The following is a 27,166-nucleotide window of genomic DNA, read 5'->3' as shown; positions in this document are numbered from 1 at the left end:
AGATTATTTTTGTGCATTACTATACTACACCTTATTATACCTGAGAGTACCTAAATGGGTTTTGACAGGAAAGGAAATGCACCCCACACCCCTCAGGACCCCGAGTTTTGACGTATCATAGTTTTGTTTTGTTTATTTCTTGTTACTCGTCGAGGAGCATAGGGCCGCAACAACACCTCCCCAGCAGACCTAATTTTGGGCAGTCCCCCTCAGGTGGGCCCATGTTGTTCCAACGTCCTTTGCCTCATTTATCTAATGTTCTTTTCTCAGTCTGCTTTGGTCTCCCAGCTCTCCTCTTCCCCTGAGGGTTCGAGTCAAGTGCCTTCAAGTAATGGTGTGTCCTATCTAGCCCCATTTTCACTTTGTGATGTATTTGCTAGTGACATTCTGGTTGGTTTTTCTGAGATCTGACTTTCATCACTGTATTCTGAACAGAAGATTTACGGGAAGACCCTCAGATCCAGGATACCAACGTTACTAAGAAGACGGAAGTGAACACTTGCGCCGGAAGAAAGCCAATGACGTCATTCGACAACAAAACATGGCGGTGTCTGTGTACCTGCCCAGACATGCTCTTTTGGTGTGATTGTAAGTAAACGGTTCTTTTGAGATTCTAAACACCCCTTTTCATTTTATAGATAGGAAAACTTGCTGTATAGGGTAGAGACATTTCCGAAGACTTTCAGAGACAGTGACAGTGGAAAATACTCATTCCTGCCTTACAACCTAGTCTTTATAGGGCAGTGAGTTTAAGACAGAACCTCCATAAATCAGTTAGTCTTTCTTGTTAGATGGGGAGGCTTTTTAGGTTTTTATGTTACCTGACCTTCACAAGGGCAATTTTATTTGCTAATTGTACTTAGTCTTTTACTTTCGATGTACTTTCCAAAATATTTACATTTGAATTTGTTCTTTATGCACTCTCGGCATATATCATTTTTTTTAAAGTGATCTGTTAGCTCGATCTCCAGTACTAATGCCTACCATCTCTCTCTCACACAAACACACACTTTTCAGGATGTCAAATACATGAAGTTTGTATACGAACTGAGACCGATTCAGATTGCACACCCGTCAAAACTCGATAACCCTATAGTCAGATCCTTTACGCGTTCACTCGAGAAGTTTATCTGTCGGCGACAGTGTAGGTATGCCGAAAGTGATTTCACCACCACCGCCCTTAGTGAGCGCAAACAACTACAAACATAGCACGGTGACATAACGAGAACCGATGACAGCGCCCTCTTTATGGCTGGCACAGCGGTGCCATGACCTTTTTGTTGTTATTGTTCGTTGTCTTTGCAGCTTTTTTCCTTTCTATTTTTCATCTCTCTTCTCTCTCTCTCTCACCCCTCGATCCTTTTCCTTCCCTCCTCATTCTTATCTCTCCCTTTCTCCTTAATTCTATTCTTTCATCATAGTAAATCTGCCAAGCATCGATATTGTTATGCCACGTATGCGTGTAAGCTAATTGAGGTGTCTTTCTGCCTAATCAGCTGATGGACTGGATTCAGTCACCGCGACAGGCTGGCTCATCTAGAACAGTGAGTTCGATTTCTCCTGAAACCTGTCCTCTAATGTCAGGGGTCAAGCCAATTGGCTGTGCTGATGATTTGACCTTCAGTTCACGCGATGCGGTCAACTTGAATCAAAATACTGCAGCGAGAGGTGACCTCTGACCTTACACAGCGCGAGTTGAAGTACAAGAAACCCTCTTAGCAACACGTGAATTATCTCTTTTTCTTCTTTCCTCCTCCTCCTCCTCCATTCATTCATTATACTTTCTTCTGTCTGCGCCCCATTTTCAACCCTTCACTTTTCCTTCCCATTCCTGCTCCCCAAATTTTGTAGTTTTTAGGTTGTGTAATAATTTTTATTTAATTATATATTTATTTAAAAGAGCTTCGAGTGACTTAGCAGTGAAAGATTGTCGGCTTTTGGGGAGTGGTTGGGCAAACTCCATGCTGACAGTGAACGACGTTCACATTCTTGCTTTCTCATTTTTTTTTTTTTTTTTTTGAGGGGGCGCTGTCCCCACCCCCTTTGCCTCCCTGGTTCCTACGTCACTGTTGAATACAAATATATTTACTCGAGATTGAGCTTAAGATATTTGTTTTCAAAACCTATCCTGCGTCTTCATTTCCTAGCGTCACCAACACTCGACTGCACGCAACATTTAATCCTCACAGGTTGACAATTCAAACACCGGTAGCTGAGCAATCTGGCTCACAGCCGAAAAAGGTGAGAAGGTAGTGACATCATCGGGATCACCGCCCTTCCTGCTGTCTCCCTTTTATCTCCTGTCTGTGGGCTTTTTGTTCGAGGCTCGCACGTCTCAGCTTGACTAAGACATTTCAGTCGGACAATTTGAAGCTCGTTGAGTTGGGGGAGGAAATGTCGCAGTGACACGAAAGTATAAATTATAGATTCTTTAGACGATCTTTCAGAGTTCTCTCTCTCACACACACCCTATGAACACATTCTCAGAGTGAATAGCCGTCTCATAACTTACACTATAAACTGTTGGTGGTTTTTTTTTTTTTTTTTTTTTTTGCTTATTTCGACTTAATTAAACTAGACAAGGGTACGCTGAATTTTAGTATTGTAAGCTCGGTGATTAAGTGATTTTGTGTTTGGTTGAGCTAATTGTGTAGGACTTTCAACAAAGAGTTGAGGTCAAAATATAAGCGCATGAGTAAGTGTAAATTCTTGTTATTTTTGTGTGTTCGCGAAGTGTACAGGCCTTTGTCTCTCTCTTGAATGTTTTAGTGCATGCTTGTTGCGGTAAAAACTGTGGAGAAATAAAACAACAAAAGCAGAGCAGAAGCTATCATGTCAAGTGTATGTGTGTGCGTGCGTGCGTGCTTGTGTCCGTATATGCACCTGAGTCCACGAACGTTTAGTAAGCTTAAAAACATCAGAGCTAAAAGAGCGCGCCCATATATACTACAGCAGCTGCCAAAAACAAAAAAACAAAAAAAAAAAAAAAAAGAAAGCAAACAAAAAAAGCACTTCTAAAACCAGTAAGACGAGAATGTGTCGTGAACAAGAATAAATAAGACATGTTTTCGAGAAAAGAAAAAGGCTATAATTACTGCTCAACCCTCTCTACACCTCCACCTGCAAAAAAGTCCATTAAAAAGTCATTATGCGAGTGATTCTTGTTAACGTAAAAAGCGTTAAAATTAGAATATAACACGTGGTTTTTCACGGCAAATGTTACGTGTCTTTAAAAATTGTAATGTTCCGACGCTTGAACAACTAGGCGTTTTAAAAAAATCTTCACAGTCATACGATTTAAAGGCTAACCCGAGTACTAAAAAAAAAGCTCGAAGTTCTTAGCAAGTTAACAAAACATAAAGGTAGTAGTTTGTCATTAAAATGTGTCATGTGGATTGCACTCGTGGCATTGACCTACATTCGTACTTCTGATAAAAGTGAGAACCGCCGCTAATGTGAAAAATTCGAGGGTCTGTTGAGGCGCTGACCAATCAGCGAGTCAACATTTGTGACGTCAGTCGGTAAAGAGATTTTTTTTAACTTCCTCCTGGCTGATGTGCTTCTATCTTCCGAATGAAAGATTTTGTTCTCCAAATTTGGGAATTAGTGTCTTTCTATCAACTAACACCATTAAAATAATTTAGCCTTAGGATGACTAGCTTGTAACGCTGCCAAAAAAGCACGCGATCAAAGGGCAAAATGTTGGCCAGGGCCATAGTTCATTTTATTCTGATTACGATGCTACGGGAAACCCGTAAATCTCATCTGATCTCAAAAGAGCCAAAATGCTTGTTCCACAACCTCGTCAACCCGCAAACTCCGCCAGAATGTCAGTTGAGACACAAAGCTGGTGAAGACAAAGACGATGCCATTATCGTCTTCGACACTCTTTTTAGCTCGCGATCGTTGCCCTTAACATCAGTGTCAGCCCTTGCGGAAGATCGATCACATCATCTGTGCGGCTCATATATATTTAGGATCCTCGGGTCAAACGTAGTGTTTGCTGGTCCTTCCAATTTAATCAGTGTTTTCTTCTCCCCCTCCGCTGTCAAGAGCGTGGGGCTGGGTAGGGTTAAGGGTGGGGAGGTCATAATGGAATGAAGGCTCCTCGCCCTTGATCTCACAGCGTGTCCACACATGTTCTGAAACAGTGAGGTCCGTGCACGCTTAGCTGCGTAGTTCCGGAAATAATGAGAATTGGCTGAAACCTCAAGGTATCCAAAAGACGGATGTTTGTGCTTACGAAGAAATACGGGTTCTACGTCCTAGACAAGACAAATCAGACATGCATAGACAGCGAACTCTTTGTTTAAATAATTGTAAACATTTTCTCGCTTGCCCTTACCAATGTCTGTAGGACAATTAAAAGCCTAGCTGTTTTCTGAACACCGTTCAATCTTTCAACCCGGATACGAGCCAATGACTGAAGGTACACGTACATATAAGTACAGTAAATTCCTGGTGTCTTGTAAATTAGAGCACGATGATGGCTTCGAAAACATATTTTTTCCTCTCTTGCTCTCTTTCCTTCTCTCTCTCATAATTAGTTCATTATCGTGGGGTCACAAATGTCCACAGATGCAGCAAATTAAAATATTTTCACACCTCACCCATCGAACTTATCCATGACAATGTTCCGTCAAAAGTTTCCTTCAAACTTTTTCTTTCCATACAAAAATTTATTTACAATTTATAAGACCTTTAAAACCGAGCCTTTCCAAGAAATTACATAATGTACGCACCGAGCTCAAAAGTGGCACCACGTTATAGAGCAAAGCTCACTAATGCTTGGGGTAGGTTGAAGGTGGGTGGGGAGGAGGAGGGAGCAAATCAGGGTAGGCAATACAATCTATTCCCAAGAGGTAAAAAAATCCTGGTATGTGGATGACCCCTAACCCGTTACATTGACCCGTAACCTAAGACTGTTCACTGCAATCATTTAACCGATACGTTCTACGTCATTGTCAAGCTTCAAAGTTCTTTCTCGCGGTTGCTCGAGACTGATCAAGAACAGCTATAAGTCTGATCACCCTGCTTTAGTCGAACTCATGCGAAACTAACTCGACAGTCAGTGGCGTTCTAGGGCTAGTTGCATAGCGTTTCGAAAACTGAAAACTGTTTTAAAGAAAAATTGTAGGTGTGCTGACTGGAAAGAAGGTCTGACTTAAATAGTTTTATTTACAATTCAGTTTAATAATGTTCTAAAATTGTTGTACGCATTGTTTCTGGTTAATTAAATAAATTTAAGGCCTACTGCGAGTATTTACAATTTTTAATGTGTTGTGGCGCCTAGGTTTTACATCCCACCTACCTCCTAAACCCTTTGGTCTTTTGACAAGAGTTCACAAAGGTTAGATATAATTTGGTATTAATGCAGTCAAGCAGGAGGTATTTAAACGAAAAAAAGTAGAAGTAGAAAGCAGACAGCCTAAATGCGCTTTATATGAATGGCTTCATTCAAATCAAGATGAACAGGGATATGATATGGATCTACGCGTCAGCCCAACCTTTACCCCTCCTCCCTCAACCAATCGTTCCACAAAAGAGAGAGGTTACATAAATGTGTGCGTGTCGTATGTAAGTGGAGATAGTATGTGTGGATGTGTGTGAGAGAGAGAAAGAGAGAATCAAGACCACAATGTCCGAGTCACGCTGCAGCAGGAGGAGCGAGTACAGGAAGGAAGTGCAGACACAGGCAAGAGAGGGCGAGCAAGGTCACCTTTGACCCTGCTCTGTTGTAGCTGCAGCTAGGGGCCAGAAAGGAAGTTCGTCGACGCTTCCAGGGATGCTTTACTTCTGGGTTGTTACTGTTGATTAAACGCAAGATGTAGCCCTTTGATCGGCCGCTGTCTTCTGAGGTTTCTGCCTTAGTGACCTCAACGTTTTTTCCTCCTTGCTTATTCTTATATTTTAAATATTCTGAAACATGCACTTTCAACAGTGTCTTTTACATCTTGCATATTTCTGACTTGTGAATAGTGCTTGTGAAATGTCTCTATCACGTGACAAGGCATGGTTATCTCCTTTTCTGCTAAAGACTCTGAACCGAGTTTGAAGTCTAGAAGTTTAGAAATGTCTGTCACTTATACATGGCTTGATTAGAAGGACTGCAGTCGATGCTAAATGTCTCACTTCTTGACATTTTCACATTCAGTTCAGTCACAAAAACAGGGGGAAGCAAAGCCAATGTCACAAAAATATGATTTTGAATATTTTTTCAATTGTATTTTTCCCTTGTTCCAGCAAAAAATACAGAAACATATATAAGCTGGTGTGTAGGAAACCACTGTTTACATTTTTTCTAACAATTACATCCGTCGTGCTTTAGTGTCAGACTTTCTTTTACAAAACGCACATTGCAATGTCTAGTCGAACAATTTTCGATTTCTTGAAACATAGCTCTTGTTCAAAAGTCACAACAAACGCGAGCGGATCAGGAAAGCTGCGTACTTACGCATTCGCGCAAGGGACCGACCACCGGAAGTTGTGAGGAGTCGTTACTTCCGGTAGCCTTGCCGCCCGTGGCTCAGGCATATCGACTACAGCACGACTGCTGTCCTTATGAGAGTATCCTAAAACACAAATGGCCTTGAGTTCCGGCAATGAAGTATCGGGTCATTGAGAGACAGCTAATGTTCACCACGATAGGCGGCCATGAGTCTGTATCTTACTGTGCAGCGCCAACATGACTTCACAATGATGGGGGTCAGAAGAGAGAGTGTTGAGTGTGATCGTCGGCTTGAAAAATCATCATCATCGTCTTCGTCGTTGTCGTCATCATCATGTGATAGCAAGCGTAATTCTCCATGGTCGAGACATTGTCTCTTCATCCCCGTCATCGTCATGACATTTTAATTTAGAACATAAATGTGCACAGAAGGATGGTGCGTATCCGGATTAATGGGAGTGCTGGGGAAGAAAAATAGTGCTGGGCTTAGAATCGAAGGAACAAAGAAATCTTGTTGATAATTAATTTTGCCTCTGACACAACCTTTTCGGGGTTCTTTGGGGTGTCGGTTGGTCGGTTGCATAAATCAGTAAATGCAAGACAAATGGCATTTGGCTATTTGGACTTGTGCACTCTCTCTCTCATTCACACAGACTACTAAAAGCCATTGTGAAGAAGCGTGGTTGCCGGGTAGTGTTGTATGGCACTTAACCCGTCAATCGGCGATTGACACGTTGAAAGTGGGAAAGGCATGAAATCAATATTTCAATTGTGCTATTTCTTAGCTCTACCCCACAGTACAATACACGTAGTAGGGTTCGGTGGCGGGTACCTTAGGTATTGGAAACGAAGATCGCTAGAAACACTTTCATTCAACGTGTACTGTCCTAGTTAGACGGAATCAACAGTTGAAAGGGAACTGCGTTCTTCATAGCATGCAGGACATTCCCTCCAACGTAATTCCCCAGCCAACCTTTTCTGCCAACGTTATTCCCCTGCTAATACCTCTCTAACTGCCCACCTGATTACGGAGGTTACTGGTAGTGTGACCGAATTATCTACAGAGAGACAAAGAATGACAGCAGATATCCTTTTTTTTTATTTTTCTTTCTTCTAAATTCCTCGCAGTTGAGTTTACCGCCATAGTTTCATGGACAAGTTGTCTTGCATCTAGTTTTCTTTAATGCATCAGGTAAGGCTGAGAGTCTCCACAAACATTTAAAGTCAAATTCTATGAATTTTTTCTTTACTTTGTGTGCTTTGCTTCGCCCACTAATTCAAAACTATACAGGTTAGAGGTCTCCCCACAGCCTCCCGAAGTTATTTCAGTTATTTTATGTTCATTAAAGCAAAACTTCTTGAACCCTAAGCGACAGAAGAAGATTGAGTGTCGGTGTGCTGACTGTAAACTAACAAGAATTTATGGGAATGGGGCTGGGTGGAGGAGGCCAGTGGGTGGATGGGCAAAGCTGAGGAAAAATAAAAGTGACAACCGGAATGTGGACTAGGCGTTCACAAAGGAATTTCAGACTACATTAGGCTGCCGAGCGACTTGAAGAGGTATGTACACATAGGTCACGCTAACAGGTAGCAAATCTCCCAACTACCCTGCCCTCTGACCCCGGTCTGTCGATTGAGGAATGCGTCAACACCCCGGGTATCGATTAATGGTGCCTGCCAGGAGTACTCTCGTTTTTTACAAAGTTTTTTTCTTTAAATGTTAGCTTTCACAATTGATGACGAAAATGCAAACGGCTGCCAATCTGTGGGAAAGGTTAAAGGTTAAGGTCAAGACCAATCACTCATGCAAGACCCCCGTTGCGAGTCAAAAAGAACAAGCGGGGGCGGTGGGGGAAACAACAGAACCATAGTAATACAACTTAATGTTGTTCGTGCGGCCTTCACGGCGTGAGCTCAAACTATTCACACGGATATTCACTGAAAGAAATAAACAAACAAATAAACAAAGACTGCATGCCGGAAAGAGCCCGCACAGAAACGTTCCCTGTTGCTTGTAAATATTAAATTATTATAAATTTATTAACTGAAAGGGTTATAGTAGCGGGCAAGCTGGAACTGGGTGTTTGTGTGGGTAGTCGGGTATAATCCGACATCTCTCAATGTTGAGCTTACCCTCCCATCTTTCAACAAAATTTGAAGCAATTATATTCAGCAATTACTTTGCATGCCCTGCTAATAAAGTTTATTAAACTTCACTTTTCTTTCTTTTTCTTTATAAGTTCTTTCTGATTTAGTGCGTTTATCAAATCGTGCAATAGATATGGTGGCCAGCCCAACTACTATCTTTTGCAAAATTGTTGATCGCTTCTAATTTTTAATTAACTTTAATTTTGAACAACTCCTTTCTTCACTAGCAGGAAATGTTGTTACAGTCAATACAGTTTTGAGGAACAGTGCAACATTCGGTATATTATCAAAGATCACAGTTGCCAGACTGTATTTTAGTTCTTGTTTGTGGTACCTGGTCTCTTTCAAAGCTTGGCTGTATTTCTGAATCACATACAATCTTTGCTGCATCTGCTAATACTTGTTCACACCTAATCACATCTCATCTTGAGATCTTCCACTTTTTCTTAAACCTGCTTTGTTGGTGTTTTCATGTTAGCTTCTGCTTATATATTATATAATATGGATGTTATACCATATCACCAATACTGCAACAAGTCTGAACCGGCAAATGGGACTAGCAAGGTCTTGCGCTTCAGTACACCTGAACATTTGTTTTTCTGTGACTGTTACTGACACTGCCTTCGTGAATTAAGATACTAATTCAATAGCCTTTCTTGTTTTGCCAACTCCTTGACTTTTTCTGCTCTTCGCTTCCGGTAGTGAGCTCCAGATGGTCATTTACTATCCATTTTTCTAGAACTATTGAAATAATTATGCGTTTAGTCTGAACTCTATTTTCTTAACTGAGAACTTAAATAATGAATGTATGCTTACCAGTAATGATTGTTGTGGTGTCTCAGGACTCAGAGGATTTGCACTCAATGCCAATCGATCAGTAACGAACGAGACTGGCTACAAATTAACCTTAGCTGACTGTGCATCATGTGTGAGATTCCGTGCTTCTACTCAATAATACTGGCTAACTTATTTAAATTATTGAACTAATTTAAACCTCAGTAACAAGATTCCAGCAATCAACAGCTTTGCGCGAGGCATCGGAGCCTTAACAATAAACATGAAATTAAATCGCGCCATCCTCCTTCTCACACAAACCTCAAATCCCACCTGCTCTCTGTTAAACTCACGTTTTTCCATTGACCTTCTACCTACAGACCACATCGAGGGTGGTATTAACAGGTGACAAAGACTATTAGACACATAACGGCTAAAAGCATAAGGATTTTAAAAGAAAAGGTTCATCAAAATTAATTTTTTTCATGTATTTGCTCTCCATCTTTGATTAATAAGTAATTATTTTTTATCAAAAACTAAAATTACGTCTACTTGTCAGTTGGAGGCATGCTCCATGGACATTTGTGCACCAACAAGATCTGACCTAGGTTTCTAAATAAGGTAATTCCAGACACTCACCTCAATGATTTCACATTGTGGTTAAGAGTTGCTTTCACACCGATGTGCTCAAGAAACCTGCATGACTTCCTCTGAACATCGTCCAGCTATCACGACTTCTAGTAATAAGCCAGCCTAGCTGCAGACTGTCGAGCGATCCCCATTCTACAAGACAGTTTTCTGTTAGTCATTCTTCAAGATACTAACAAAGGTAGCTCTACAGGTCATAGGTCTTCACGCTCTGCTTCCGACAGAAAGCGTTGACTACCCTTGTACCGTTATCGCGTTCCTACCCGTCTGTCTCTCCCCACCCCTCCTCCTCCTCCTCCCGGGATTAACCCACCTAATTCGGAAATCGCGACGTTCAGATAACTTGATATGGAACGATATATGAATCTTAACAAAGTTGGTATTCTACACATACCCGGTTTTCTGGAATTGTTTAAACTAGAGACGTATATTAGTCTTAACACGCATAAGCTCATTTCAATTTTTTTTTTTTTTAAATACAACAGGTTTTCCGTTCAAACTGTCAGTCCACTAAGCCTCGTTCTGGCTTCAAGATGGTGGCAACGCCCACAGATCATAAATGTCTGTGACAGCGACGATCTGAATTATTTCTTCCGGAGTTAGAGATCTGCGAGTTTAGCTTCAGTCTGACCTGAAGCTGAAAGAAAAGCGGAACGAGAGAAAAAAAAAAAACTTTCATGCGTGAGCGTGTAACTGTGTCAGTGACACAACGTGTCTTTCTTTACTTTTGACATTTAACTAAGGTGACCAGACGTTTCGGGGGCGAAAGCGGGACACGTGCCGATGATGGTGTCGTCACCGTCAAAAAACGCCGAAAATAGTGATTTTTAAAGACAACCGGGACATTTGATGTACTTGCCAGAAAGCCAGAAAGCGGGACATTGGGCGTCCCGCCCGATATTCAGGCGGGACACGAGGTCAAAAGCGGGACTGTCCCGCCTAAAGCGGGACGTCTGGTCACCTTAATTTAACCCTTGCAGGAGGCACATCTGCCGCCTGCTGTACCAATGTAAACCTATCCGTTTTTATGTTTGCGATGGGAAAAAAGGACAAAAGACCTCCAGTTGGCCTTGTGTCAGATGATGGCGAGTGGGTTTGATTCTCCTATTGCAGCCTTGAAAAACGATGATATGTTCATCACTTACACTGTCAATCATTTCTTTGTTTCGATTTTGCATTGGTCAAACAAGCGTGACTACTGCCTTGTGTAAAATGTTTTGGGACATTGTGAGACATAAAAGCCTAATTGAATTCACTCGTTTGTAGAAAAAAAAGGCAGATACAGTAGGCTGATTCCCAACCTATAGCTGTATTGATTAAACCCTGTTTCTACACAATGTCTTACTCTTTCAAACATTCGTTGGCTGAAGCTTTCCCTTCATCTCTGATTGAACTACAATTCACGTTGTCTATGTCAGTGACCACATGTACGAGCATACGTGGGCATGTATGTGTCTGCATGTGTACGTCGTGCGTGTATATGAACATATTAAGTGTGTGTCTATATACGTTGTGCATGTGTGTGTGTGTACGCGCGCGCGTATCTTTATATTTGCATTTATTTTAATCAACAGAAAATATCAGATAAGACTTATATTACATATATTTGTTTGATTTTAAGATCAATATAGGTTATAAATTATTAGTGGTAACTTCCTGCACTGTACCTGCTTGTCTCCCTTTGAAATTGTCGCCTCGCAACCGTGTATCTATTACACGTACTGTCAGCTGCCGCATCCGTCGACAACCACTAGAGGTCAAAGAACGAAATGGAACTTTCTTGAGGGAACAGATATTATCAGAACGAATACGAATATTCCCCAAGTATGCGTGTAACCTGATCAGTTGGCCAGCTAGTATATAAAGGAAGTAGTTTAAGAAGATGGGAACGGAGACACGAAAAGTGTTGGAAAATTCAAAGAACCGTTTATTAACAAAGACTACGAGACGTGTGTTTACCTGTAAACAGACTGACCTAGTAGGAGCCTTGTTGAAGGACTAACGAGGAGCATTCTTTCTAATGATTGGAAAAAGTTTAGTGCAGAATACTCTATTTCCCAATATCTCGATGAATACTCCCCAGTCCTCCTTTTTCCTTTCCGTTCTGGAGTTCGCCTACTAACATCATCGTGCAAAGAAAGTGGGCAGTTACAAAGATGCTAGGGTACGATGACGTTGTGAAGGTCTAAGCCAATCGGAGAGCCCGGAACATAGTAATTAGACATTGTGACGTCACGATTGTTCTGTGCATTGTGATGTTCTTAGGAGTATATCTCGAGAACAACCCCCAAAACATTATGTATGCAGGTATTTACCCAGTCATTAGAAATTAGACCTTTAAAAGATCATTTTTCCAATCTTCTAGATCTTAAAGAGTAAATTGCCAGCATCCAATCTAACCGATAACAACCTGAGTAGACGCACGATTAGTATCAGGTAGCTCATATCGAGATCATAAAAATTAATCAGTTTTTCACAACACACATATTGCAAATAAATGGTGGTGCACACCTGGGAAAAATTTACTTTTTTCACAATGCGAATGATGATCTTTCTGAACACTTTATAAAATATGCGTTTATAAGGGGTGATGTTTACTGTATGTGCTAATAGGAGAACGCAACTGGGAAAACCAAGGGAGATAGCTATCAACACATCATAGACACAAAGACATTGTTTCCCTTTAAAATTCTCAATCCCTCGCAATCGATTAATTTATTAATGCTCATAGTATTATATCTCGCATTATTTTTAAACACAAAAAAGGGATTTTTAATATCTTAAATGTTTGTAATTATTCATTTTCGACGTGTCAAGATTTACTGCTCTATAAAGAGCATTCAGTGCGAGCCTGTACCGACGCCATATTTGTCTAAATTTTGCTGATACATGCTGCCCGGTTACAATGCTTTGTTAGTGGTATTAAAATAGAACGTTCGTGATTTAGTAACCTGTTGTTTATTCCAAGGAACGGTTTAATATCTAGTGGATGAGCTTCAGCGATGGTTAAAAACACAACGTCAGACGTTGAAATGAAGGATGTCTCTAGCCCTTCAGCAACCAACGCCGAAACAAAAGATGAAAAGCAAGAGGAGACAAAAAAGGATCCTGAGTTGTTGACATTAGAAGGTAATGTTTAAGTAACATGCTAGAAATAATTTGATGGCAAGAGAAATCATAGATTGTTATGTGGCTAAATTGTTATATCGGGTTTAACGTATATTTACCTTCGGAACCCACTAAAGAATGTCTTGACCTCTTGCTTACCGGTGATGCTAAACTGTTTACTCTCCATTGTTCAAACACCTGAAGAATCCACAAGCCCATATACGACTGTTGTTTGCTGACTTCTCATCGGCTGTCAACACCACTCAACCACATATCCTAGTTAGAAGACGCGTAGACGAGTTTTCCCTTGACCATCAGCTAGTGTCATGGATATGATAGCTGCCACTTTTTGGTTGACAGGCAACAACGAGTACTTGTCAATGGCATTTTTTCCGACACAATTACAGCGTGCGCCGCTCACCCCAAGGCTGTGTTTTATCTCTATTTCTGTTTATTCTGTATACCAGCAGTTGTAGCAGTAACCATGAGGGTCAGTATCTTGTCACATTCTCTGATGGACCACACTTCGTTGTCATCTTAGCGGGCCAGCAGATACCCATGGTGTAGCTTTAGGTGAATGTATTGCTTGGTGCGATGATAATTTCTTATGAATTAATGTGAGTAAGACCAAAGAGATTGTCTTTAACTTCCATCTGAATTCTCCATCATGTCCTGTGTAAACACAATAAGGAGGTGGATATTGTCCCTGCTAAACCTTAGCACCATCTTCAATGAGACTTTGCTGGGATTCCAACACTCAAACTGCCTTGAAAAAGGCTTAACAGTGCCTCTTCCTTCTCTGGAAGTCTTGCTCTGTCTCCCAGCAAATTCTTCAACTCTTATAGATGGCACATATAGAGTATGCTGTCCTTCTCATTTATCTGTTTTTACAATAGTTTATCGGGGAATTACAAGAACAACTTACATTGTGTTGTATCCACCTGCTCCACAGTTGTTAGGACAGCTCAGAATGTTCTTCATACTCTCTGTAACAGGCAGACACTTTTGAAAGTGTCTGAAATCCTTCACGATGACAGGCATATGCTGTGGGGATCAGTTTATAACTCACATTGGGCTGCTCATTCTGTGTACCTGTATGCAGGACCAACAGAATAAGGCTGTCCTTGTTGTTTCAACTCTGAATGTTATTGAGTGCGAATGAATTCAGCTGTCTGAAACATGAATGCCTGAATCTGTTTGGCAGATATGAATAGGTTATGGTATTGTTTTGTGCTTTTATATCGAGCTGCCTTGAATTGCTTTCTGGGATAAAGTGTTATCTATGAAGGCAGGTTTTGATAGCTAATTTTATTAATAACAGACGCATTATTGATTGAGGAAATATTTGAAGTTGTTGAATAATCCTGGGTTAAGTAGTCATTAGTCCAAAGCATATTATACTACATTTCATTATTTCATTTATTTTGTATGTAACTTCAGTAAAAGTGTTGATTTTTATTTGTTTTTAACATTAGATATTCGAGAACAGATAAGGCATATTGAAAAAGCAGTTACAACAAAAGAGCCACGGTTTGTCTCTCGGGTCATCAGGAGTTTGGTGAACACAAGGCGCAAACTCACAGCTCGGGTACTGCGTCGGCTTATCAATGGATATTTTACCTCTTCAACTGCCCAGAGAAAGGAAGAACTTACACAGTTTCTTCCAAGAGTAAGTATGCTGTTTAGAGGAAGTCATTAAATTTTAAAAAATGCATTGAACTTTCATCTTAAATTTGTTGTTTTTTTTCACTATTAATATTTTCTTTAGATTCTGTAAACTTAGTCTTGATGTATTGAAGTCTTGCGGCTGAAGCAAAGAAAAGCATTGTCCATTGATAAACATTTATCAAGCAAGCATGTGTTTGCACACACATGTTCCAGCGCTAGAAGTTTTCACTGCTTTCATTCTTTCTTTATAAAGTATACTTTTCCAGATACTATTTATTTGTTTGTCTTATACCTTGGCCTGTAGGTTTGTGACAGAGGTATCGCATTTTTATCTGTCATTGGCTATTTTACTGAAGCTACTCCTTGTCTTATTCAATGCTTCCATTTCAGTCTCAATTTTTAAAGTAAGATAAGATGGTTTATAGGGCCGTGCTTGAACTGATTAATGGATACTTTTTTATTTTTGTATATTAGAATACTGCAAATTAAATACAGATACTATACAACAAAATAAAAAAATGTATATGTGCACTTTGCTGCCGGGCCTTTTCAGGATAATATTTTTTAAAATATTGTTAAAATGACTCATATTCATTGACAAATTCTCTTACTGTTTTCAGCATGAAGGGGAAACAGATGCTGCCATTCCAGCCTTTCGCCCTCGATCAGCCAAACAGGCATTGCAGCCACTTCTAACTGAAATTGAAGTCTACTTGCATCTCCTTGTGCTCATTTACCTGATTGACAACAAGAAGCACACTGAGGCTGTGCAATGTTCTGAACTGTTAATGGCAAAACTAATCCCCCAGAACCGGCGCACTTTAGATATGATAGCTGCCAAATGCTACTTTTACCACTCACGCGCATATGAACTGGAAGGCAAGCTTGACACTATTCGTGGGTAAGTGTGTATATGTGTGTCAAATAAAAACTGTTAGCAGTCATTTGTGAACTAATATGTTGATAGAGATATAGATTTTTTGCTGATACACCATTTGCATGACCTTATGTACGAGATTTAATAAATCAGAGTTGTTTATCTGGAATCATAAAAGGCTATTGTTAATGTCTTCATAGCACTGATAATAGTGGTAACATTTTTTGTGACCTTTGTTCTCATTTTCATTAATTCACAAAGAACTACAGCAGTATCTGGTGAAAAGAATAGGTTTTTTAGTTTATATTTCTCTTTCACATATTTCTTAGTATTTAATCGCTTCTTTCAGCTGTATTTTATGGTTTTTTTCCCCTAAGGTTTCTTCATGCTCGCCTTCGCACAGCCACGCTTAGGTCAGATTTTGAAGGGCAAGCAACACTGCTGAATCTGCTGCTAAGGAATTATCTGAGCAGTTCCTTGTATGAGCAGGCAGACAAACTAGTTTCCAAGTCTAGTTTTCCAGACACTGCCACCAACAATGAGTGGGCCCGGTTCCTTTACTATCTAGGTTTGTAACAGTTATGTTTTTGGTTTTATCTTGTGGATTTGTAATAGATGTTTAAAAAAATGTTTGACTGTTGTATACTTTGTGTTTATGTATGTGTCTTGTGTGTGTTTCATATTCTGTTAAAGTGTGCTGAATTAAAAAGTGTGTGTTTGTGACAGGTATTGTCTGCCGTTTGTGTCAAAGCACATTTAACTTAGCAAAATGCACTATAGGAATGCTATTATTATAATCTTGGTTTAACTGAAGACAAACTTTTGTTAGAGGACAGCAAGAGATGACATTTTAGTAAAAGGCTTTTTTTTGGTATTTCAGAATAGTGAAATGAGAATGTTTCATGTGAGTGTAACCATTGGATATCTTGGAAGTGATCCAAATAGTCTCCAAACAATAAATTTTAAAATTTCATAACATAACCTTGCTACACAGTGTGCTGTTTGCATACAGTGCCCTTGCTTTTATGTTGAGGCGTTACATTTTTTTAATACTTTTTAATAAAATTTCTAATCTTTATAAATATAAAATGTTATATTCAGAATCTCTTTTCCATGTGTAATTTTATAGAAAAATAAACAGCCTGCTTTATCTCCATGTGGTATTGAGATGAATTTTGTTTACCCCCATTGAGCCTTGTTGATTTTCACTAGAATCTTAACACTGTGTACTGATTGCAGGGCGAATAAAAGCAGCTCAACTAGAGTATTCAGAGGCTCATAAACACTTGCTTCAGGCTATGAGAAAGGCTCCTCAGCATAGTGCTGTAGGATTCAAGCAGACGGTCTGTATTGCAGCAGGCTTAATGTAATTTAGAAGAAAAGAACTGTTAAAAATTATTCTGAATATTACATTTTACACTGTTATAACTGTATTATGTAAACTGAGTTTTATAGTTTAGTTCTGTACATTTGACATTTGTCTTCTGATCACTGTTGTAATGAAACTGAAGACATTTTAAAGGTCATAAATTAATACATGGCTGCATGTGCACCAGTGATGCAGAATATCCATCTTTTACAAAAATTTGATATGGTCAGATAGCTGTTTTAACTCTTTTTGGATATTTCAAAGACTGTATCTAATGCTTATTTGACGTTTTGTTTTCTTGTAAGATTCCAAATACTTTCTTAACTTTTGAAAGTCATTCAAAGAATGCTCTGAGCAGGTGCAGAAACTGGCTATTGTTGTTGAGCTGCTGCTAGGTGACATTCCAGACCGCTCGGTGTTCAGACAACCCACGATGCGCAAGACTCTAGCTCCCTACTTTCAGCTAACACAAGGTGAGTTTATCAATCTATATAACTTATGCTTACTTATGCTCGCTAAAATAATTTCTGTGTAAATAAAAAAGTTGGTTGCCATTTCAAGAATTAACCATTACCATTAAAAGACAAAATTCAAGTACATTATGACTCCTCTTGAAAGAAATGGGATGGTTGGGGGCATTGTGAAAGTGGTTGTTTATTTACAATGTATCAAAAGCTAAAAACTTTTGTTAGTTGGTTGACGTTGACTGTTTGATTGCATCAGCTGTCCGAAATGGCAATTTACCAAAGTTCAATGAGACCTTGGTGAAGTTTGGGCCGAAGTTCCAAGGAGAAGACACTTATACCCTCATCGTTCGTCTCCGACACAATGTCATTAAGACTGGGGTGCGCATGATCAGCCTTTCCTATTCTCGAATCTCACTGGCAGACATTGCCCAAAAACTTACCTTGGACAGTCCAGAAGATGCAGAGTTTATTGTTGCCAAGGTGAGCACCTTGTTATGGTAGTGATCTTTAAGTATTCCATATGGAACACTTGCTTAGTTGATTAGGGGACGCTATGTTAACATCCCCAAAACCGAGTCCGCTGGTGAGGTGTTGTTGCGGCCCTATGCTCCTCCAGGAGTAGCAAGGACTAAACTAACTATGCTTAACATCTGTTCTAAATCCTTTCATCATTTTCGTCAGTGGGCTTTTTTTTTTTCTTCTTCTTTTTTAAGAGATTAGATAATTTTTTATTTTTTTTTAAGTTTTAAAATAATCCTTAAACAGAATTAGTTTTCTGGGTGATTCTATTATCTGTTTTGAAGCACAAGGTTCAAATTGTATTTCAGACTTTCTCTCTGAAAATTGGATGTACAAATAAGTATTTTTTTTTTTAGGCAATTCGTGATGGTGTTATAGAAGCTACCATCGATCATGAAAAAGGCTATGTTCAGTCAAAAGAGACAAGTGATATTTACAGCACACGAGAGCCAATGTCAGCCTTCCATCAGCGCATCAGTTTCTGTCTTGATATCCACAACCAATCTGTCAAGGTGTGTACAAACTAGTCTTGATATATGTTTTTGTGGGTGGAGGTTTTAGTAATAGCAATGGTTACCTAGTGTACATTTCAAAACTCTCTTCATAAGGATTAGTAGTTGCGCATAAATATCTTATAAATATGTTTATGATGAACTTTCTACCTACCCTTTTGAATGATTCAGTCCTTAGGTGTTGTCAAGGCTATTACCGGGCAACTGTGCTTTACTGAATGGAGGGGAGACCACTTGCAAATCTAATGCTCTCAGTCATCTGGGCTCTCTGTTGAGAGTGGGTACCTTACTCCATAGATGGGTTGGGAAGGTACGGTGAGGGAAAGAAGATAGACACTGCCATTGCATAAAGCAGGCCCTAAGAAAAGTGAGGTCTCTAATGCCTCACTCCCTAATGACATTTATCTTTACACATGGTTGTGTCACATTTACAAAGTATAGACTTTTTAAGCAAGTGTCAGAGGGTTTTCTTAGACTTGTTATCTGATCTCTTTGTCAACAGGCCATGAGATTCCCACCCAAGTCATATAACAAAGACCTAGAGTCTGCAGAGGTAAGCCACGCTTTTTCCCCTTCTTCCAGTTCTGGATCACTTGCTTAGTTTTGGCTTATTTATTTCTTTATTAAGGGAGTGTTTAGTTGAGAGAGTATTGTATTTGAGGGATTTTTTTTTTTTTTTTTTTTTTTTTTTTGACAAGTGGTAAGTTATGTATGGTTGTAGTTAAAAATGCTGGCTACAGTGTGACAAAAGGAAACTAAAAGTGAATTAAAACATAATGCCAAAAAGGAGGGATTTGTTTGATCTGTGTTATAGGAACGTCGTGAAAGGGAGCAGCAAGAACTGGAGAGTGCAAAAGAAATAGCCGATGAAGATTTTGATGGATTTCCTTAACTTTTGCTGGTTTAGCTTGTTGCTCCTAGCTCAGCTGTTCCCAACTGTTTAGAAATGGATACAAGATTTGGTGCTTGGGGTGGAATGTCAAGAATGTCAGTTGCTTTTCTTCAATGTAGCTTCCAGTTGGTGTTTACAGTCTGACCAACGGGCAAGGCTTGAGGCATTTCTATTAAGAAGTTTGGTTTTTTTAAATGTGCATGACTAGTTTGTTAAGTGGTTTACCAAAACATTACAAGGCATCACATGTGAAAAATAAAGTTAGAGCACTTAATTAATGTAACCAAATTTTTGGTTCTTGTTGCCATGCATGGTGGAGACTTTCTGTGATTGCTGTTGACAGTACATTTGTAAAAATAATGTGAAAGATAATTAAATTGAACTTGAAAATTTTCTGCCTAGGGTGTCTGGGTGAGAAAGGATTTGTGCAGAGTTGAGAAATAAATTTTTAACATTACTTTTTTTTCAATGCTCATCTTTGGACTAAACACTTGTAAACAAAATTTTAGGTGGTGGTCAGTCATCAAACTTTTGCAGCACAAGTACACCAAGTTTTTTTGTTTTTTTTTAAAGTAGTACACAAAACAAAAACTTATAATAATCATCACCACTCTATAAAATGCAATGACCAACTAGCCAGATCTTGTAATCACGTCGCTTTACATCTTCCCAAGTGGCAACAATCTGACAGTTTAACACTCTTTCGTGGAGCAAACAACAAAATTAACAGAAGATTAATCCAAATTAAGAATGTTTTATTTGCTGTCTCCGATGAAAATGGAGATTTGAAGGAAAACATTTTTTTTCTGTTCCTCATTGCAGTGAATTTCTGGATGTCAATATCTGTTGCTCTTGCCCTCTTACCCCCTTCCCACCACCGACCTTTCCTTTATTTTCAGTGTCATCTTGAGTCTACTAAACCCTTAGGTGTAAAGCCAGACCTTGCAGAGGAACGAAATTAAAGGATCCCATCTCGGTACCACCTGTCAGTTTGTTTTCTGTAAGGGGCCTTGCAAAGGTGAAAGTCAGACCATTCTTCTGAGGGACTATCAGTAGCTCGGTTCTGTGCTGAAGACCAAACTTTATGGAGGCACGCAAGCAGCGCTAAATAAGACAGACAAAACATAAATGCTTAAACAGTAGACAGTCACTCATGTAGCATCCATCTCGTTGTGTATATATATATAAACTCTGCCTCCTAACGCAGAGCGTTAAAATGCCATCAGACAGGGGAGATAAAAGTGATACTGGCCCCTTGAAGAAGAAAAGAGTTATCCCGTATTATGCGTTCTCGAGCGTCTGCTGTCATCTCTAACCGTACTTTAGATCCACGCTGACTGCTCAAGGGGAATAAAAAAAAAAGTGTGTGTTGTGGTGGGGAATTAGGGGCGTGGACTTAAAAAAAAAACCCACTTCACATCACCTAAGAATCATTTACTAGAACCAACTAGTCCACTGGTAATCAGACAATGCATTCACTCCTCACTTCGGGCCCTGATTTCCTCTCTACCCAGCGTAGCTACGAATATACAACAAAACAATTCGGTGCGATTGACTAACAGGATTGCTTTACCTTATAAAGTGGTCCGACTAGCTGATGAGATTAAATTGCCTTAACGTATCCTGAACTTTCAACATTAAAATCGCTCCATGCATCCATCGCTGATACACTTTCTTTATAAAGGTCATAATATAACTCAACCCTTCTATCATATTACCAGTTATCGTTACATAGTGCTAAGGGGTGTAGGCGTCTGTCACAAAAAAAAATTAATTACTTTGAGTAGCTCCGACTCGTAGTCCTGATTATGTTTTGAATTGTCTGACCACTTACCATAAGTCCTGTTTCCATGATGGTTCACACGGCGTTTCTTCCTATATTTCTCTAGCAACCGATTTTTCCGCTGTGGTGGCATGTGATGGTTGAGCAACAATAAAAACATTTTTCTACCCGTCTACTCGCCGACGCTCTTTTTTGGTGTTTGATGTCACCACTCGCTTTTGCGTCATCAGTTACGCCTTATGTTTGACGTCATCCGTTGTTAGAAAAATATTTGCACCAAAACACAATGGAGTCTCCTCCTCGTCCCTTCTTGCACTAAGCTGGTATTTCTCTCTTATCGGAGGAAAAGCCTAATACCAGAGAAAACATTTCAAACAGGTTTCATGCCCAGAAAGAAATATACCTGTATATGGAGAAGGAATTCTCGCTGCATTGGTGATAGTTGCTCTGCCATCTGCTATACCCACTGACCATTTTTTTTTTTTTTGTTAGTGGTAAACCAAGTCATTAGAATCTGTTTTGACGATGTTTTAAAAATAAAATTGTCGATAAACCTTAATGAGTTTTCTATAAAAATAATACAGTTTACAGATAATGCTACTGTTGATTTTGCAATCAATCATCTTTAAAAAGATTCTGATAAAAGAGAAGCTTAATTACTCACTTCTAAAATTTCTTCGACGTTAGGAAGATTCGCCATTTTGAAATCGGAAATGAAATTGAAAATCTTCTTCATGAGGGTTTGTTACGATTTGTGACTGCTATGATAGGACAAAGAGGCAACGAATGAGAGACACTTATCCAGTAAATGGACCTGCTCATCTCTTCGAAATCGTTTGGTGGAAAAATTCCTTTCTTTTTCCTGACCACTGCTGTCGACTGCCGGCTCATTCAATGGGACGAGAAGTAAGGATGCTGTCCAACACAGAAACTTCTTTTTGTGTGTTTGTAGGGTTATGTGGGATCTCCACTGTGTGCTTATAATAGTGAGTAAACTCTTCTCGCATGAAACAAATATTTTTTTTTAAAATTCAGTTTTGAGTACTTAATGCAGGTTATTTGTTTCCTAGCTTCATATTTTGCATCATCTTGTTCAGTTGGCAAGTGCCCGTGGGCAGTCATTTAAAAATGTCTAAATCTTTGCAAGTAAGCAAGACATTTATGGCAGGGTGAAGAGATAAACAAATATATCATCCACAAACACAAGGGATAAAAAGAAAACTGATAAAACCCCTTAAATATATATAACCGCGATCTAAAATTTATGTATTGAATCATAAACGCTGTTTTTATATAATAACCACAAAACATTACGTTTTTTTTTCTTAAATTTGTCGAGTTCTGTTTTCTCCAAACTGGGCTTCTATTATGCCATCATTGCCTGGTAATGGGAAACCAAGTGAGAAACATGACTTGTGCTTGTAAAGAAGCAGTCGACCCTATTCCCATCAAATTACGAAGCCATTGTAAAGTGCGAGGGGATTAACCACTGATATCTCGATCCACGCAATTCCAGTTTCACACCTCGCTCTTCAAGTCGAATATCTGCCACAACAAGTGATTATGGGATTTTTTTTTTTTTTTTTTTTGAAAGTCATGCCCTTCTAACACACATATACGAACGCACGCACGCACAGGCAAAAAAATAAATAAAATAATAAAAAGCAGCCGCGCAGCCCACCTCTAAAGGCTGCATGCGCAGAATGGGGATAGAATAGCGCAGCTGCCTATGATCTGACCAGTCCACCGCGCTATTCCTGTCGCCTCACCCTTTTTCAGTGCGCGCCCTTGCGGCAGTGTCGGCGGCAACGCCCTCCCCTCTTTAACCGTTGTCATGGCGACAACGGGTGGGTAGGGGCAGAGGCGGAGGGGGAGGCGCGGAGCGGGTGGGTGAAGGCGACCCAGCAAAGCAGGCCTGAGGGGTGGGGCCGGTCGAGTCGCCTGCTTTACGTCGGGTGAGAGAGACGCTACAGCGCTAGACCACCACAACCACCTGAACAACCGCGCCGCGCACGTCGCGTCCGTGGGTCGGATGCGGATGCAGCTCTGTGGTCAAGGCAGGACCGACTGCGAGGGAAAGGGGTGACGAGGGAGGCAATGATGGAGGAGGGCGCTGACGACTTTTTTGAAAGAAGAAAAACGCGATGGAAAGTTTATGTCCTAGTGCACAGGATTTTTTTTTAAAAATAAATTTTGAGAAAAATTATTTACTACGTAACCGGACCTCTCGGCCTTATCTGAACAAGCTGGGACAAAACTTCTGTGTATGTGTGTACCGTTGTCCCACTACAACTTTGTGACAAAAGCAGTGTGTCTCGCTAGTTCAACAGTTTTACTGATCGATGTCGGATTAATATTTCAGACTCTTAATTTCCCCCAAATTCGCATCAGTTAAATCAATCTCCATACGCAAACGTTTTTCAAGATTCCGGTTTGTGATCTGTTATACCAAATACTTTCGTTTTGACTAAAATTATCAGAATTTTCTTCACGGAAGCAGGAATGCATGTCTGAGAAGCCAAAGTTTTTTGCTCTGCTCCACATGATGTCAGCGCAGAATAAACTTATCCATGTCGGTTTATGACAGGTTATATGATATCTACATACACAAATTTGTCGAATATACTTTCAAGTTAGGTACCTTGTCATAAATTTCTCTTCATTAAGCTTATTGTTCTTGGTTATCATTATTATAACTAGTCATATTCATGGTGAGAGATGTGACCACTGTCCTGAAACGATGGAGGCAAAGACCCATTCAAAACAATGGACAAAGTAGAAAGCTAACGAAAAAGGTCATTTTTGGAGACTCAGTATAAGATTACTGACTGGCATATGTATATGGTCAACTGATATCATTCCTGATGAGAAATCGAGACTTCATACACAATAGCAGGACAAGAAAAAGGTAGTACAATATTCATACGCTGCTTTAAACTGGTGTCAGGTAATGGTGTGCGTGAGATAAGCGCTGAAAATCTCGTTTTCGTATGTCCTGTCATGGTCCCACAGCGTTTCTCTCTCTCTCACACACACACAGAGCGATGCATGCATATATTCTACCTACACTCGCAAACAGACACTCAAAGCACTTTCTCACTCTCTCTGAGTGTATCAAATCTTTCAGAAATTTTTTTCAAACATTTTAATAAGTACAACAAGAAAGAAATGGAAAATAATTCGTGCACACCAAGAACAGCTTCGGTCATTCTGTCGCTCTCTTGCCAACGCATGACATATTATTGTAATTTTAAATACAGTTTGGTCTGTACCTGATCTCAGACCCGACCCCCAAACCTTTCTCTTTTTGACCCCACCCATCCTCGAGATGTACCCCCACACGGCCATGCTATGAGAGCGTCGTGCTCCCTCCCACTGAACAGACCAGCAAAGGGCCGAGCCTGATCCTAAAAATAGTTCGGGCCCCTCCGTCCCATCCTACTGCTTCACCCTACCTACTTACATACTTACCTTCCCTTCTCATTTCCTCTCTCTCTCGTTCAGCCGAACGTCCAAGCAGTGGGCAGCCAGATGTCCAACGATATATCTTAAAAGATGATACGTATCGGTATTGTACAATTCAGTCTCTCCCCGACCCTCCTACCTCCTCAACGTCCACCCACAGTTATGTCACCTTTTGAACGAAACACATACGCGAACACACACATCGAGAAAAGCCAAGAATGATAGTCTGATAACACACACACGCTCGCACGCACGTGTCTAAATTTAGAGTCATGTCGACTTTTTAAAAACTTTCCGATAGGAATTATACTTACCAGACCGACGTTTGTGGCAGGGGATGCAGGATGTGAAGGTAACTTTGTCCCCCTAAACCTTGTGGTCGTTAGGGAACGAGGTGCCGAAGACTGCATTTTTGCTTCTTTCGCTGTCTTTTCTTCTCCAGCGCTTCTTGAGGGTCAAGTACCCAATCAGCAGCCACGTCAGCTAGGGGAAAGTTCAGCCTCGGACGCCATTAACCACTCGGCTATCGCCTTCCCCAACAGTTGTTAACCTAAGCTTAAAAAAATAAATGGACACCTGTTAGCTATCTCTTGCGTTTTTCTTTACAGCACCTACTGTTTACTTATCATCTTAACAGTCTCTCTTTCTTCCCCATCCGCCCCGTGCTCAAGCACCCGTTCCTTTTCGACTCGAGCGCACGCGGACGTACACGTGTACGGAATGGTTGTGTAAAGTTTTGTACCTTGAGGTTTTTTTCCAACTTACGCCCTCAATTATAGACAAGAATTGTGTAACTGCGAGAAAAACCTAGTGTTGTTTATTGTCTATTTGCAGACATACAGATGAGTCAACCTCATTTTAGGTTGCTTGTTCTATAGAATGTATTCCTGTGACTGTATCTGTTGGTCTGTCTGTCAGCCTGTCTTCTTGTTGGTCTTTCTGCATTCCTGTTGTCTGTGGGGAAAACAAACGGTGTGATCTCACGATTATGTAAATACACGATTTTCCTGGGGTAAGGCGCAGTTAATCGGCGATAATGCATAGCTTGCTGATGCACGAACACCGTAAACACTCGAGCTCGCGCGTACACACACACACAAACAGCTCCGAGATTTTGTCCTAACCTCAAATCTCAGGATGTTAGTGCTTCACTCATGATGGCGCGTGTTAAGTCCAGAATGTTAGCGCTGGAAGTTGGTGTCGGTCTCACTCGAGGTTTTTAAAGAGGCGCCCAATTGGGGGAGTGTAGCGGGTGTGGGGAGGAGAGGGGAGGGGAAGGGAGGTGAAGGGTGATCTGGCGAGAGCTCACAGTCGGGGTGGCTGGATGGGCGCCGTGCTGAGGAGGGTTCACTGCATTGATTTCTTATCAATACGTCTGGTGCCGGGACGCCCTACACCGTTGACTACAGTGCGGGTGGCAGGAGAAAGGTGGAGGTGGAGGAGGACTGGGCCGGGTGTGCTGCTGGACTAAAAACCGGCCAGATTGATTCGATGTTCGCACGCAACTAACGGCTAACACTAGTCGCCGACACCAACATCCCAATCCAGGCCTTAATCCAACGGCACTTCTTCCGTTACACACTATTGCCTCCTCACTCTCTCCCCAACTCGACCTTGCAACCGTCTTTGAGTTCACCTTTCCATCCTGTCCACTTTGTAGTTCCCCATCTCTCGATCGTTGTAATTTCTCCTCTGATTATTATTTTTTTCTCTTTTTAAACCCATCTTCATCACCTCTGTCCCTCTGTTTACCTCTGAGCACACCAGTCAGTATATTTGCTTTGTGTTCACTTCTTAGAGCAAATTATTCACCGATGGTTCAATACGCAATATTTTCTCATACACGACACTCGTGAGTGTTAAAAATGTAATTTTTATCACACCCTGCAAGTGTGCAGACAGTCCTTGTTTTGTTTTTTTAATTGTGTTCAGCTGTCATCATTCATACTCCTCAACTAATCTCTCCTCCTCCCCAACTCTCTGACCTCCCTTACCCTCCTCTACTATCACCCCCGTTTCGTCGGCATTAAACTTCTTGTATACACGAGTTCGCAGGAGAACAAGTGGTCAGCATTTAATCTCTATAAGATAAGATAACACTTTATTTATTCCAGAGGGCAATTTCGGGGCAGTTGGATATAAAAGCACAAAACAATACCATAACCTATCAGATCCGCCCATAGGTTCGCAAGAATAAGTGGTCAGCATTTACCACGATCATTTCATCTTGGGGGTTTGAAGCGAAGTCAAGCGTGTTATGGAACACGAGAAGGGGAGAGAGGGAATATGGATAAAAATTCCACCATTCTGAGTGATCGGAAGTAAAACATTTCCTCTGCCGGTTGTTTGGAGGTTGTTGGTTTTTTGTTTTTTTTAATGGTGGAGAGAAAAGAAAAACCTCATTCACAATGTGAAATAATAGAGCTCAGAGCTAGGCTGACAAACACACAGAGCCACGTGCGCGCGCACACATACACAAACAAACAAG

General features: G+C 40.4%; 2 protein-coding genes and 1 long non-coding RNA gene across 3 annotated transcripts in view; 1 reads left to right on the top strand and 2 right to left on the bottom strand.

The window, feature by feature from the left end:
• LOC112556231 (cyclin-dependent kinase 6-like) overlaps positions 1-10,162 on the bottom strand; it is a 48,826-nt gene extending 38,664 nt beyond the window's left edge. Inside the window, exon 1 of the mRNA XM_025225059.1 lies at positions 10,010-10,162. The gene's annotated coding sequence lies outside the window, so the exon portion shown is untranslated. The remainder of the gene's footprint in view (positions 1-10,009) is intronic.
• On the top strand, positions 456-19,823 carry LOC112556230 (26S proteasome non-ATPase regulatory subunit 3-like). The gene is made up of 11 exons (XM_025225053.1): positions 456-588; positions 12,987-13,147; positions 14,602-14,795; positions 15,415-15,695; positions 16,049-16,239; positions 16,911-17,014; positions 17,399-17,513; positions 17,764-17,987; positions 18,383-18,538; positions 19,041-19,091; positions 19,353-19,823. Exons 2-11 carry the CDS (start codon positions 13,021-13,023, stop codon positions 19,428-19,430), a joined length of 1,521 nt encoding a protein of 506 aa, XP_025080838.1. The 5' UTR covers positions 456-588; positions 12,987-13,020; the 3' UTR covers positions 19,431-19,823.
• A 345-nt stretch (positions 19,824-20,168) lies between these two features.
• Positions 20,169-21,892, bottom strand: LOC112556235. The gene is made up of 3 exons (XR_003097663.1): positions 21,878-21,892; positions 21,265-21,563; positions 20,169-20,534 (listed from the first exon to the last, which is right to left on the bottom strand). It is a non-coding gene; the product is annotated as an uncharacterized LOC112556235 (long non-coding RNA).
• Positions 21,893-27,166: the final 5,274 nt, after the last annotated feature.

This window comes from Pomacea canaliculata, linkage group LG2, assembly GCF_003073045.1.
Source record: "Pomacea canaliculata isolate SZHN2017 linkage group LG2, ASM307304v1, whole genome shotgun sequence".
Classification (NCBI taxonomy): Eukaryota; Metazoa; Mollusca; class Gastropoda; order Architaenioglossa; family Ampullariidae; genus Pomacea; species Pomacea canaliculata.
Note: the sequence above shows the minus strand (reverse complement) of the source record. Positions and strands in the feature narration are given on the sequence as shown.

Bases quoted from the DNA above. Each gene is read 5' to 3' on its own strand.
- LOC112556230 (XM_025225053.1), top strand. From the start codon at position 13,021: ATGGTTAAAAACACAACGTCAGACGTTGAAATGAAGGATGTCTCTAGC. The intron at 17,015-17,398 runs GTCTGTATTGCA...TGCTCTGAGCAG, and splicing joins CTGTAGGATTCAAGCAGACG to GTGCAGAAACTGGCTATTGT. The intron at 17,514-17,763 runs GTGAGTTTATCA...TGATTGCATCAG, and splicing joins CTACTTTCAGCTAACACAAG to CTGTCCGAAATGGCAATTTA.